This window comes from Protomyctophum parallelum (genome assembly GCF_964188405.1).
Source record: "Protomyctophum parallelum genome assembly, chromosome: 21".
NCBI classification, from domain to species: Eukaryota; Metazoa; Chordata; class Actinopteri; order Myctophiformes; family Myctophidae; genus Protomyctophum; species Protomyctophum parallelum.
This window is the reverse complement of record NC_139713.1, coordinates 22548282-22563633: the sequence shown is the minus strand read 5'-3', so window position 1 is coordinate 22563633 and position 15352 is coordinate 22548282. Positions and strand designations below refer to the sequence as shown.

The 15352-nt window shown below is 41.7% G+C and overlaps 1 protein-coding gene across 17 annotated transcripts in view; it reads right to left on the bottom strand.

Moving 5' to 3' along the window:
- The window catches only part of add1 (adducin 1 (alpha)), a 39846-nt gene extending 26173 nt beyond the window's left edge, over window positions 1–13673 (bottom strand). For all 17 annotated transcript variants that reach the window (XM_083794418.1, XM_083794427.1, XM_083794420.1 and 14 more), the window contains exons 1-3: window positions 13551–13673; window positions 2395–2603; window positions 480–642 (exon numbers count right to left, since the gene is read on the bottom strand). In XM_083794418.1, coding sequence (XP_083650544.1) covers window positions 480–642; window positions 2395–2589 — 358 coding nt within the window. In that variant the 5' untranslated portion in view covers window positions 2590–2603; window positions 13551–13673. The remainder of the gene's footprint in view (window positions 1–479; window positions 643–2394; window positions 2604–13550) is intronic.
- Between the last annotated feature and the right edge of the window lie 1679 nt (window positions 13674–15352).

Sequence of the window (15352 nt, the reverse complement as noted above, 5' to 3'; positions counted from 1 at the left end):
TAATGTTAATTAAAACAACAACATATTCTGTATGTTGAAAGGATGCCTTTCAAATCACTTACAACATGAGGAAAAGAGGAAAGGGTTGACAGGCCATTTAGCCTGTAAAACTAAAATAGGATTTCTATGATGCATATTATGGGAAAGACAACAGGAAAGATGTCATCGGGTCATAATAACCAATTCCCCAAAATTCTTCAGCGACTGGGCTGTTAGGGGTTAAGACGAATCTTTCTCAGTAGGGACAAATCGACACGTAAAGTGGGTGAGCCGAGGGTGGAACTGGTGGCCATGTGATTCCCAGACAGCCAGAGTGGTCACTGGCAGTGGTGGAAAAAGGCATCAAAATGTACTTAGTAGAAAGTAGAAAGTAGAAAGTGCTCTTCAGGCAGAATGTCTCACTTACTCACGACATGATGAACCACGGACATAGCTGCGTGCTGCGAGCGGGGTACTTGGAAGAGATGCTGTGTACTTACTCATGTTGAGGGCGGCCATGCCCCCCTGTGGTGCAGCGGGGTACATGGAAGGGATGCTGGTGGTCATGAAGTCAGCGATCTGCTGCAGGGCCAGCAGGCTGGTGGGCGTCTTCCCTTTCTTCAGCTGGTCCTGGATCATTGTCTCCAGCTCGTCACAGAATGCCTGGGAGCACAGGGGCCACAGTGCAGTGTTGATTTTGACAGCAAATTTTGATTTTAGTTTTTAGTCGTAGTTTTTTTAGTGGGTTTCATTTAGTTTTAGTCACATTTTAGTCACCTGGAATGTTTTAGTGTTAGTCTAGTTTTAGTCTACTAAATATAAGGTTTTGGTCTGAATTTACTAATATACGAATTTACTAATGATGATCTACAAGCACACAACAAGTTGTGAGCTTGTAGATCTGCTATTTTCAGCATGCAACAAAGTGTAAAACTGGATCTCTTGCCCACTAGTCCCTTCCTAACATTTTAGTCTAGTTTTTATTTGTTATTAGTTTCCGTTTAGTTTGTCAGTAAAAAAGAAAAGGTAGTCGACAAACATTTTTCGTCAAACCCAATGATACGGGAGGGCACACACACACACACACACTGAAAAAAGCAAACTCCAATTCATACTCCCTCGCCCGACAGTGTCCCCGACATGTGTTGTGAGCTCCTAGATCAGACATTGCCAATGCCAACAAGCGACACTATCGTATGACAGTATGAATCAGGCTTTACTCCCTCTCCCTCTTTCTCACTCACACACACACACACACACACACACACACACACACACACACACTTTATATAAACACAGCATCATAAGATGGTGGTTCTTGAACTCATCAGTGTCTTTCATACATACACAGGAGGTTATTACACTGTGCATTCATTGTAGACAGACACGTGATAAACTTAGTATGAACTATTGTTGCATCATGTGCTACTGGGAAGGGAGATGCCATTTAGGCTCAAAGAATCCATTCACATGGCAGAAACGGTTGCCATGGTGATGTGAAAAACGTTTCCGTTAAGTACTGCTCACCACAGTGGAATTTATCATCAGCGGATTCACGGCACTACACACGGCAAACGCCAATCGTTGTCTGGTGGAAACATTGTATGTCCGAAACCATTCATTTTTTATTATTGCTATTTAACAAACAAAACATTATAAATAGATAGCCGCTTTGTCGTGTATCTATATGAAAACCCCCTTTCCCCGCCCCCTTTTCTGAGCTAGTGGTGTTGACGTGACGTCAGTCCATAGCCTTACTCATGGACCAGAGCTACATCCCTACCTGCTTTCTCTGCACCATTTAAGGCCGTTTCCAAATGTTAAAATGTAAAAGACCAATATTAAACAAGAAAACAAGGTGGTAAGACAGCTAACACAAATAGAATAAAGTTTACCTTCAGAAAAAGGTAAACGTTAAACGGTAAATGTTTATGGATTCTGAATGTAGGTATTTTAACATGTAACGTCTGTGGAGTGACGTCACGTCAACACCACTAGCTCAGAAAAGGGGGGCGGGGAAAGGCTGTGAGATAGGCCTATTGGCCCCATGTATGATGGAAGGAAGCCTGCACGGCTTCCCTCCATCATACATGGGGCCAATAGGAGGGTGATATTTGGTACTGCTTGTACTAGGGAGCGGGGAGTGTATGACAAAGGCGTTATGTTCTCCCGGTGGGGGCTCCTCACTGGCAGGTGAGCCAGTGGGAACACAGAGAAATGTGTGCAGGGAGGAATTGAAGAGAAAATGGCCGATCCGCAAGCTCACAACGTGTCGCATCGCGACATAAGCTTGCCCAGTAAGATGTACAATTAAGAAGTTTAAATATGGAGATAAGACACAATAATGCTGTCATTGGCTGTGTGTGTGCGTGCGTGTGGCTGCGTGCATGCGGTTTCTCTCTCCCTCCCACTAACCGGGCTCTGCAGTATCATAGACACCCTCTTCCTCTGCTCCATCATGTTGAAGTCCTGCCGCAGGTCAGGGGCCATGTTCCTCTCCCTCTGGTACTCCGGGCTGCTCTCGTCCACCCGGTCGAAGTAGCGCTCCTTGTGGGGGGCCATGGTAGGAGGGGGCGCCGTCACCACCTCGGCACCTGACTCACCGTTCATCGTGGGTTGGCCTCCTACACAGAGTGAGAGAGCACACAGATGTATGGGGCGGTTCGTATTAACACGCAATGTTATATCTGCACATAAACGCACGAGTGGCTACAGCATTCAGGAAGCATCCGTGAAAGTAATTTCAAGAAATGTCTGGTATGGCATTTAAAACCCCAGCATCCGTATTCTTGGGGGAGAATTTTTCACAGAAAATAGCCGAGTTACAAGTTTACAACACATAGCCTTGCAACAGGTTATAAGCTTGTAGATCGGCTATTTTCAGTGTGTAAATTTAATGTCAAGTGAAAACAGAAAAGACAACAAAATAATGCTTGTTTTTGTGTGTACTCAACAACGTATAGGATTTAAGTAGTTAAGAACAAATGAATACAAGAAACCCTTGCTGTTTGACTTAAAGGGCGACGGTACAACATTTCATTGTTGTCTACTCTGTACATTGTGTGCCACATATTCACTCAGTAACTAGTGTCAACAGCAGAAACTGTAGAACAAGGCCTGATCATTTCACTGTAAAATTGTTCCTGACCAGAGTGAGACCATGTCCTGGTTTACCCGGTCCAGTGTGGTGCACTACCTTAAACGCCAAAACGGGTTTGATTTTATGTGGACTGACATTGCTGGCAAGTCAGAAGTAGCCTACCACAGCAATATGCAATTAAACGTCGTGTTTAGTTAGTTACCGACTTACCGCCTGTGCTAAAAACCATCGTATAGTTAATAACAGCATACTCTGGGCATGGATTATTAACATATTATTGTTTGTTAATAACGTAGCATATTCTGGGCATGGCATCAACAACACTACGTCTGACTGTAGTACAGTAAGAATACAGCTTGTGACTGCTATAGTTGGATCACACACACACACACACACACACACAATCAGTGAAAGGACACTGATCTTCCAGTTACGAGGAGATAAGATTTCATATAAATGTAAATTAATGCAAAAACAGGAAATGAAGGCATTGCCATGTGCAGGCTGCCCTGACAGACCAGCCCTCTCATCCTGTGACTGGCTGCTGTCCCTCAGCAGAGTGCTTTGCATTGATTTCCTCAGTGTTTCCTGTAGCTCGGCCAGAGAGCATGCAAAGCACTCAACTGTCAACGGCTAGACAAGGTGGGGGAAAAAACTAAAGCCCAATGGAAAATTATCTGCGGTTGTCATTTTGCAGCAACATGGCAAACGCCACCTCCCTGCACAGACAACAAGTCAACAAAACGTGTCCTTAATTAGCCACAGTGTGACTTGGAATAGATAGACACACAATGTGTTGCTTACACTGATTGAAGACAGTTGATAATTACAGATTACTAGTGGCAGCCCATCTACAGTATATATACATTTGAGAGGATTCTGCCTGTGTTTACAATCGGGTGGCCAAGTCATAGACCGTGACGGATGCGGAGTATGCGGAAGTGCCGTTTACGCCTGTGCTCTGACATCACTCACTATACCTCTGCTTTTACAACCTGGACCAAAACAACGAATGCAGTGAGCGCAATTGGCTTCTCTTCTCAGTGCTGCTTATATTTTCACTCACTCTGTTGCACCACTCTTCAACTTTCATGGACAAACAACCACAACACTGAACACACACTGTCAGTGGATGCTAAGACCCGCCGTCCAGCTTTAATCTACAAGATGAGAAGAACCTTTTTCAACAGGCATGACGTTCATGAAACCAATTAAACAATATATGAAGATAACAGCTGAAAGGAGAACAAAATAAATGGTTTCCAATACATGAAATACATATCCAAAATGTTTCAGTGAAAATTGCCAAAGCACTTTCCAATCACACATCATACATGAGAAAAAGGGTTGACACCGACAGGCTTTAGCCTGTAAAGATAAAGGATTTCCAGAACATTTCCATGCATATGGCAAAAACATCATCATACAGTATGTCATCATCACCTATCTCTCAACAAATGCCAAATTCTTCACCGACTGGGAAAGGGGCTCACAATGATTTGCAAAGTGAGCTCGTGACTCGTGAGCTAGTATATCTGCTATAATTCAATTGAAAACTGGGTGGAAATCTGAGAAAATGTTCACCTATGACATACGCAAAATATGGACACCTGATTGAAAGTGGTTAAGATGAATGGTCTCCGTGTGTGCGCGGGCCTAGAGCAGACAATACCTGTCCTACACAAAAGCGATTTGAAGGGGCAATATCCTATATAATATAATTCAGTCCACTTACACATGGGTTTATGTATGTGTACAGTACATGTGCTCTTTGATAAGCACAACTGTACAACTACATTATTCTACATCAATATAAGAAGAGAGACAGCCAAGTTCCCACACAGTGACACCATGACAACTACCGACCAAACACAAAGCATCCAGAATCACAGCAGAGGACAGAAAAACAACCCTCCCCAAAAATTTGTATCTCTCTCTCTCCGCATTAGTAACCTCAAAATAACATATGCCTAACCGTACAAATATTTATTTCTGTTCTCAATTAATGTTGTTCTCAATTCATGTTGCAACTGTGCTGGGCTATTCCAAAACCTGTAATGATGGAAAGGACTTTTTTCCTTTTAAGTTTAAGTGTAAGTTTTATGTTTTCTTTATGAAGAATTCAAAACATGTTTATTATGTGTGTGTGTGTGTGTGTACTGTGTATATTATGTTTATATTAAACACGTGTGTGTGTGTGTGTGTGTGTGTGTGTGTGTGTGTGTGTGTGTGTGTGTGTGTGTGTGTGTGTGTGTGTGTGTGTGTGAGAATTCAAGAGTTTAATTAATGTTTAATAATGGGCAAATCAAACCACTATGTATGCAACAAGTTCAACAACGCAACGGTGTCATAAAATGAGTACAATAAGGTAATAAGGGTAAGACCATTTTAAGAATAGACAACCAGTACAGATACTGTGGTAACAAAGTGTAAACTTCCTTTCTTTAAAACTTTTTAATTTAATCATATCTGTTCACTCATAGTAAATAATAATATAATAAAAAAATATCGTAAAGCCTAAATTAAGATAAACCTAACTGCTATGGTATGGAGAGACAAAGAATATAGAGTCTTACGCCTTCCTCGTCTGAACAAATTCAGGATCGTCCCCAAAGTAGAGATATAGTTCAGATATTTCTCCTCAGAGTCCACCCTCTGCAGGGTCCCTCTAATAATCCTTTCCATCTTAAATCTCAAAGAGAAATGATGAATATTTGAGAGACACAGAAACAGACTGCCTCCTCTTCCACAGAATTCAGGATGGAAGCCACTTTTGTTCCATCTCACTGGGGTCATTAGGATTCAAATCAGTGATTATTGACACAAGAATAAAGAAAGACGCCAGTCCAGTGCCACTGCCAAATAGGCTATAGTCATCATGAGTGAGAGATAGCTCTAATCCCTGTGCGTTTATAAATATGACTAGCCTATATATCCTGATTCACTGTAAATGACCCTCTGAACAGTCAAAAGTCTTAAAGTTCAACATGTGCTTTTGTCTTACAGTTATAGGAGATTAGAACACAAACCTGCTTAGTTACTGAATGTCACTTATCATGGTCGCAATTTGCAAACTAATGATCATGAATAGAGTATAGGCTTATTTAAGTTGTTTTTCTTATGAAAACTATACACACATAGCACACTTAACAAATCAAGGGGCTGGTTCCTGGCAACAACCATGACGACAACAATATACGTCAACCAACAACAGTTTCTTCGTAAAAATCGACAGAAGTCATCTGCCTGGCAAATGAAAACTGTAAACCTAAATATCTACAGTAACTAAGCCAGGCACATTCACCCGCTGTAATTGTGCTGCATTTAAAATGCATAGCCAAAGTGCATTCATCATAAGGGTACTTATTATTTGGGAGTGGAATATGAGTGAGAATAACAGTGAAAGGGTTTAAACTAAATCTATCTTAGGTTGATTTCATCCCCACCACGGTTGCCTTACCCACAATCCATCAGTCTCTCAGCTATAGAGCACTGCAGGAAAAAAGCTAAGCTACTGTGTAACATGATCCTATACGTCTGCTTCCAGGCTGCCTTGGTTGAGGTAATTCCAATATTTTGCTTCACTCAATGCAATAGCTAATAATCAAGAATCGCAGACTGAAAAAGAAGAGACTGTGCCATACGGATTTGTCTCCTAAATGCCTCTTCAGCCCAGCAGGTCTGCTGCCATGATCCAGCATTATCAACTTGACACCATGTATTAACCATTATGAATCTACAGAATAACAAAGCATAACCAAGATACCCTTCTTCCTCCGTCCTCTCAGACTTTTTGTTTATGTAAACACATTTTCTGGTACTCTGCAGGTTAATTCAGCCCAGCTGGCGGCCCGTATAGAAGAAACCATTCCAGTCACACCACTCTACTTCATTGTCATACTGTGGCATAATATTAACCACCATAATTAGTCTAATGTAAGATGTTTATCGCTAGTGGGCAATAAAGAAATGCCAGGCACTGATCTCTCATCTCTCTTCGTGAATGTAGCTGCAGGGCCACAGATAACTGTGGCCATGATCCTTCTCAGACACACAACTCTCTATGGAAGCCAAATACATCACCATGGAAACTGGAATATACGCTCAGATGTACTTATGTAACAACACAGCCGTCAGCTTTACAAGGCTTTCACTGACAAACTGACATTACCAATTATTTTTGGATCGCAGACAGAGAGTTTAGGAAACCAACAGCTGACCATGTGGCATATACTATGAGGTGACCATATGGCATAGGTGGCATATACTATGAGGTGACCATGTGGCATATACTATGAGGTGACCATATGGCATAGGTGGCATATACTATGAGGTGACCATATGGCATAAGGTGGCATATACTATGAGGTGACCATATGGCATAGGTGGCATATACTATGAGGTGACCATGTGGCATAGGTGGCATATACTATGTGAGGTGGGTCTGACAAGGATCAACAGAAACATTTCCAACCAAATTATGCAACCTTTGAATGCAAATTCAACTAATAATTTAATACTAGCGCAGAGATCCTGCAAAAAAGATTACAGCTTCTGTTTGTGGTGTTCAGAGGGCAAAGTTTTAGACACTGTAGCATTTCGAGGATTGTATGGAATAGTGGTCTGGCTTGAGAGACTGCTCTCCTCTAATCACAGTGTTACAGGTGTTACTCAGAGAGAAACAAATGCTGCTAGGAAAGAACATTCTCTCAAACCCAAGCCAGTTTCAGATTGTAGATGAGCTATTTTTGACTAGTGTTCGCCCCAGAGTAGGGATGTTAGGGTTCATGAGGTTAAATAACACACTTCAAATTAAAAAGTGTAACTGAAATTCACAATATTTTATACATCACAAAGGAAAAGGAAAATGAGCTTGTACTGTATGTATGTTATAGGCAGTATCTTATTAAATTGTGTTAACTTGTGTTTAGTTGAGTTGTGAAACCGAAACCGAAACAGACAATTCACAAACTCCAAAAAGACCCTATGGGAGGGGCCGGTATGAGGCAATGATGAAAAAATGGAGAGAGATTGAAGGAAAGAGGGAGAAATAAGTTGTACAGAAAGGGGTGGAGTAATACCAAAATCAGCCTCGTATTAAATCTTCTCTGCCTAGTCCGTGGCTGTGCCAAGAAATCTTATTGTACACATTCTGCCTCGCTGTTGAGAGACGGAAGCTGTGCTCGAGTTCTTTTCAACTTGACTGAGCTGAAACAGCGCTACTGAAAAACTTCCATTTAGTTTCGTCCAAAAATATGCTAGTCAAGTCAAGTGCATGTATGCTAATAAAAGGTTTATTATGGTGAGAGAGAAAAAAGCACCCTAGCCCAAACTTTCACTGTTCTTTTCTGGAACTTCCTCGTGTTGGCCTGTGGCAGTTCCCCCATGTCCTAGTGAGGCCAAATCAATCAAGACTCGGAGCAGGATGTTGGTTATGGGACATTGCCCATTAACTTTGCTGTTAATTATCTGTACATATATTCCTATTGCACAGAATCACATATTAACAAGAAATACACCGTACATGAATAACTACAATATGTCATTTTACTGTACATCACAGATTTATTTGTGCCCGGTTAGGCCTATTGTAGGCGTCCAGGTCAGTCCCTGCTAGGTCGGACTTCACTGCTGCCCTCTGGGTCACAGTTATATTTTATATATATATATATATAAGAACTGTGTTCCAAGAATAAAAAATAAATAAGAATCAGCTGGGCGATTTTATTCATATGAAGCATCAACTGATGGTGAAAAGATTTATCCCCCAAAAAGTATCCAAACAGACGTTATCAAATGTAACTAGTGTAAACAACAGTCACAAACCTAAGACAAATCACTGAATAACTTTCTATTTATGTCATCACAGGCAAAAGATTACAAAGATTTTCAATTAAATGAACCATCTACTACAGGACACTCAGCATTTGAGCTGATCTGTAGTGTGCAGCCAGCATGCTTTGCATCTTCCTTCAAAGATAGACCTGTTAATCAAGTTTAGTACGACACGATAACATAAATATTCACACGACACAAAAGCCAGCTACTGTATCAAAGCAACTATGTAGAAATAAGTTTTTGTGTGTGTGTGTGTGTGTGTGTGTGTGTGTGTGTGTGTGTGTGTGTGTGTGTGTGTGTGTGTGTGTGTGTGTGTGCGCGCGCCATTGTTCTTTTGGGCACATGGCCGAGGCACAGTGGAGACGGGAATGCAAAATAATTCAAAGTTTACAATCTGTACTCCCATCCCATGATGAAAAAATGTATGCCATGTTAGCTATCATACTGAGCTAAACATGTTTATTTTGAAGTATTTATATTTAATTTAAACAAGATGAGTCTCCACTCGGATCCCCACACACAGTGACAGCCGTCCATATTTACGCAAAGACAAAGAGACAGACGATTCTGTACACTGCAGTGTTTTATGTGTTTCCTTAAGCAATTAATGTGCATCGTCTGACCATATTTCAATGAGGGCTTCATACAATGTACAGACAAGGACGGCTCGGGCTGTTAGCCGCGCAAGTTTGTAAACGATATTAAAGTTTGTAGTGTCTTCATTGCGGTTATGTTAATTATGCATGCTGTATACACAAGACCGGTAAACCTCCCCAAATTCCAGAGAAAGCTGTAGTACACATGCCCGGCCTGTAGATAGCCACCAAAAAAAAAAAGAAAAAAAGAACTGTAGTAGGTAAAATGCATGTGAATGCACTGTAGCTGATGTTTTTCTTTCGTTTCATTACTCATTACAATTTTAATGATTTTACATAGGCCTACTAACTACCCTCTTCTGCAAGAAGTATAGGCTACAAAGTATACATAAGCATGAGATTCATAGGTTGCAGATCTTAAAGCTCACAATAGGCTACTATACAGGCCGTTTATCGAGGAATATGGACAGTAAGTGTTGGTTTATCCTACCTGGGGTCTCTCAATGCAAAGCCGGTTTGAAGTTACACAAAGGCTTTGCCCGCGTGACATTTTCGCTGCTTGCTTGCAAATAATATAATTTAGAGAGCAAGTTGAAGCATGGATAGCACCTTCAGAATGTTTAATTTCCACCCAAGAATAAGAAGCACTTGGTGAAGGCTCATACATAGTCTGGATTTTCAGTGGTTAGGTGACCACCGAACTACAACATGATGTCATGAGCCGCTGTGAAGAGCAAACCACCGGCACCGCTCCAGCCCTTCTCTCTGTTTTTACTCAACACCGCTCAACGTTATTTCAGCTCCGGTGGTCGGCTCACCACCGGAGCGGTGGTCACCTCACCTCATCCAGACTATGAATAGGCCTTGAGTCCATGCTGCTGTTCTGTGCACCTCGCAGAGGAACCTGCCTGGCTGTGCTAGCCTTAGATATAGCCTATAATCTATTCTACACTATACCATTATAGTAACAATAATGCCTTTTTTTTCTTGTCTTAGTAATCACCATAATTTATATCTGTTCTCCAAAACATAGCTCATCTACAAGCTAGTGCATGGGTTGCAGATCGGCTATTTTCGGAGAAGAGATTATGTGCAAATATAAAATAGTTGTGATACTCATGGTGGTTATGATGAAAAAACCCATTAACTCTGGTTAGTTTGGAGGGGGCGAGGGGACTATGACATCACCGTTTCAGCAAATATAGGCGGCATTCGCTATACACACACGGAGACGACAAACTTTCCCACTCTGGAAGGTGGTTTCAAAATTAGCCGGTTAAGTCCCCAAAAACGCAGTGTCCGTGTGGCAGAAAGGGCAGATCCCGGGCTAAATACTTGTCCGGGTAACGCAGAATACGTCCTCGTCTGGACATAGCATCAGTCTCCTTATTTAGCGAGGTGAAACCCCCGTCTTTTGGCAAAGTAGAAGTATTCGAATGTGCCTTCTCAACTGCCAAACGAAGCACTTTCAGACAACATGCAGCGGGATTCATTTTAATCGCAGAGCATGCTGGTGTGAATGGGACCTTGAACACACTTTTCACTTGTCAACCATTTAGCGACAGTGCTGATGATCTTCTAGTATCAATCCTACAATGTGTTCGTCACTTTAGACTTTAGCTTTGCAAGGTGAAGGGACAGTCCATTATTATGTGGGATTTTGTGTCCGAAGTTTTATTTCTAGGCTTGTGTATTGAATATAGTCTACACACAATACACATATATAAAAGTCTTCCTATGCATGTCCAATAGGGCTACAACAGTTAATTTGATTAATTAATGTTAGCGATTCCCCCAAAACTCTGCCTGATCCTGCAATGTGCGAGATGATTAGCCTTGGACACAAACACACCCACACAATGTATTTACCAAAAAAATTGCATCTCCATTATTCATCAATAGAATAGAATATCGTAATCGGCATTAAGAAAGCAATCAATAGTTTCTTCTCTTGCACTATACTAAGTGACCGTTCCCACGCAGCCTGCGTTATCCACATGATTAGCCACTTAACACAGTCATCAAGGTGTTATGTTAGTGTGGGGACAGTAGCCTAGCAGTACATGAGGGGGCCACCATGGCCCCCTAGCTTTATCTGACTGTCCCATGTTGTCATGTGTGAGAAAGCAGTGGTAGATCACTGTCTGAAACAACAAACCCCTCCCTGTCCCCTGCCTGCCCTGTACAGTACACTGTAGTGTACACTGTGACTGTACAGTAGTGTCCCCAGCCTAATGTCTTTGCTGAAAAATGTATTTGAGTGTCACATTTCTTGTCATTTGCACACATGTTCTGCAGCACAAGTGCATGCTAAATGTAGACACCAGTCAGTCACGTTAAGAATGAGAAAACCACGTACGCCCCTCTCTCTACCCTGCACGGTGTGTGTGTGTGTGTATAAAGGTTCAGGAAAGAAAAAAAAGTGAAATCCCACAGGCCGCATATAGGGAGGAGATCAACAAGGGAAAATTACAAAATGAGCAAGACAAATGGGACTTGAAATGAGGAACACATTTTCATCTGCACTGCGGCCGGTCAGGGGTGTGGGTGTGTGGAGTAGGAGTAAAACAAACATGACATACGTAATGTGTGTAGTGTCAGTGTGTGTGTGTGTGTGTGTGTGTGTGTGTGTGTGTGTGTGTGTGTGTGTGTGTGTGTGTGTGTGTGTGTGCGTGCGCGTAAGAGTCAGATGGACAGATCGAACTAGTAACTATTTCCTTTAGTGTTCCTCGCATTCTAACAGAATCATGAAATCCAGGGAGGAGTTAGTAGCCATAAAACACACACAAACACAGATACACCGCCAGCTGGGTTTTCACTCAGTCACAAACAGGACTAACCCTTGCATACATACAGTGAGGGGGCTGGGACTTTACTGGACACATAATTTGCAAACGTGAGCAACTGTACAGTTTAGTGATGTCCAGTACAGACCTAAAAATCAACAGCAAACTATACCAGACTCGGAGGCAAATGCAAAAGCAAAGAACTGGTTCTCTAAAGTGTGCCAACATTTTGGACTTTAAGACTGTAATAATTAATGTATTTTATCAATTCAGATATTTGTGTCCACAGAGGTGGTCCCTCTGTGGACACTGTGGAATTCCATGTTGAATGCGTCTCTACTTCTTGATATCATGAACAGTATACATCTGCTGCTATGCTCATTGCTCACACGCCTTTATATCATATCTTATCTCAGGTACTACTATGTGTAAATATGTATTTTTTTTGGTTTCTTGTTTTCTTGTCTGATCTCCTTCCCACTCCCGGGGTTCTTCTTGTGTAATTACAAGTGAGTTATTACGGCCAATAACAAACAAACAACAAAATTATCACCCTACAGGAGTTCCAGAGTCAAAACAGAAAAGAAGATCAAAGCAGATTCCGACTGATTTGGTTCTCTGTTCTTTTGTTTCATAATATGCCGTTAAGGTGAAATGACACGGGGAGGCTCCCAGGCTTAGCACGGCTTGGACACACAGCCATCCAACAACTCCAGTATCCAGTCCACACGACGGTCAAAACAAGTTTTATAATCGTCTCGACCCCATCGTTTTAGTTTCAAAACAAACTAGGCGGATTAGGGATAAAACAGAAACATTTCAGTTAAATCTCTGTGTGAGTTTTCGTGGGATGAATTTGAGTCTACATTGCGTTTGCAAACAAACCTACGAGTCCAGAGATTAATATTATTAACGCATAATCCGCACTAGCTAGCCAACGTCTAATTAAACTGCACACATACACCAGTCAGACAGACCGTTTCACATCCAATTAATGCATCTGCAGTTAAGTATAGATAACTGTAACGAATGAAAACATTATGCGGCACACGCCCCTCTGCTGCGGGCTCCATTGATTATGATGGCAACACTGTGGCGAGTGGCGACGCATTTAGCATTACTGGTGGTACTACTACTACTACTACTGCTGCTGCTGCTGCAAAGAGCGATACAGGAACTACATTTGTACGTTTATGTGCGCACACCAATGACATTCCGAAATGTAAAGTACGATGTTATATTATTACTTACCCTCTCTTTGTTGTTAATAAATATCTAGAGTGTTTTATATATGGTGTAAAAGGCCCTGGCCGCCCTCCCTGCCTGGTTGTTTTCAAAGGCGATTCTCCTCTCTTCTCAAATTGGCTCCGCCCCTCTGCTGGGTGCGGCTAAACTGGGATCAGATCCTGTCTAGAACGGATCATAAGTACGGAAACGTCCTGTGTCGAAATGACCGGATACCGCCGGATACAGTAGGCAGGGCAACAGACCGGATATGAGCACTAAGCAGTAAATATAAACCAACCTTTCGACAAGTGGTGGGAGCCTATGGGTGGGAGGGAAAAAAGTACTCAACACCAGGCCAGCAGACCTGAGTGAGTCACTCAAAGTATGGTCCTGGATGGCTGCTCCTGGTCAAATATTACTTACAAATATTAACAAAACGCCTGCGGTCTCTGAGGCTAAATATTACAGTACAAGTGAAAGTTAATTGCTCAGTCAGATATGTAGACCTATTTGAGTTACTGCCTGGAGCTATGTGCCAAAACATGGTGGCCTGGATCAGGGAATGGTTTTGTATAAACTTTTCCAGAATGTGTAATTCTGCTGACAATTCCTTCCTGCTGCTCTAGGAACGGCGAGAATTGACCGCCTTTAAACAATGGAAATCTAGCAGGATGGAGTGAGGGAGTGGACTGAGTCTGAAATAGGACCGATTCCAACATCACATTAATCTGCATGCAGCTGATGTGAATCGCAGGCTATTCGCAGCCAACACAAAATGTTCTGTCCCTGTGACAGTGACCTGTGTCATGACGTTAGTTATCGTCACTCCAGTGGCCGCGGCGTCATGTCAGATAGACTGCACCAAAGGCAACAATGAACCTATGAACCCCGAAATGTCTGACAAATGAAAATAACTCTGGAAATCAGAGTATTTTAATACAACGCACTTTCAAAGTATGCAAACCCAGACATATATGAGCTATATATAAGGCATATGTATGGCATATGGCATATGTATGGCATAAATGCAAAGCAAGACATATATGACCTATAGGCTATATAAGGCATCATGTATGGCATATATGCAAAGCCAGACATATACTGTATGAGCTATATATAAGGCATTATGTCTGACATATATGCAAATATATGAACCTGACTGGGGCATATATGTGGATAAGCCATATATGACATATATGCACATATGAACCTGGATATGGCATATATGCAAGATATATGTTGCATATGTGGCATATATTGGCATATATGTTCATATATTTCCTTTCCATGTGGGAGATGATAAAGACCAGTGGAAATGAAACCATACGTTTACTACTAAGCCACTTGAAAACATTTAAATGCAATGGAAATTGGAGTTGGATTATTATTCTTTTTTGACAATAATCACTGGATAACCTAATCATAAAGCATTACATGTTCTGGTTCTGCTGTGTACACTTTCTGTATCATGCAATAAAATAACCTCAATGTTATCAAATTCTTTAACTAGGATATGTAAGTAATAATTTGCTGTAGTTGCAGACAGTACACTATCTCTTTGTGAGGAAGTCCAAGCTGATCCTGTGACTTCCATTTCAGCCTGCCAGGGTGAGTTTCTTTCCAACTCCAACAATGTGGATTTGGTGATAAGAAGAGGGATAAAAGGGACAAGAGTTCAGGTATCTGTCCATACCTGGGCTTAGAGAGGTCAAAGGTCACAAACTCACAAACCTCTGGAAGCGAGTGTAGAATACCATGTGGAACACAAAAAATCTGATGATGACAGCTTAGGCAATTGGCACAGCATGAAACATGGGTTACAAAAA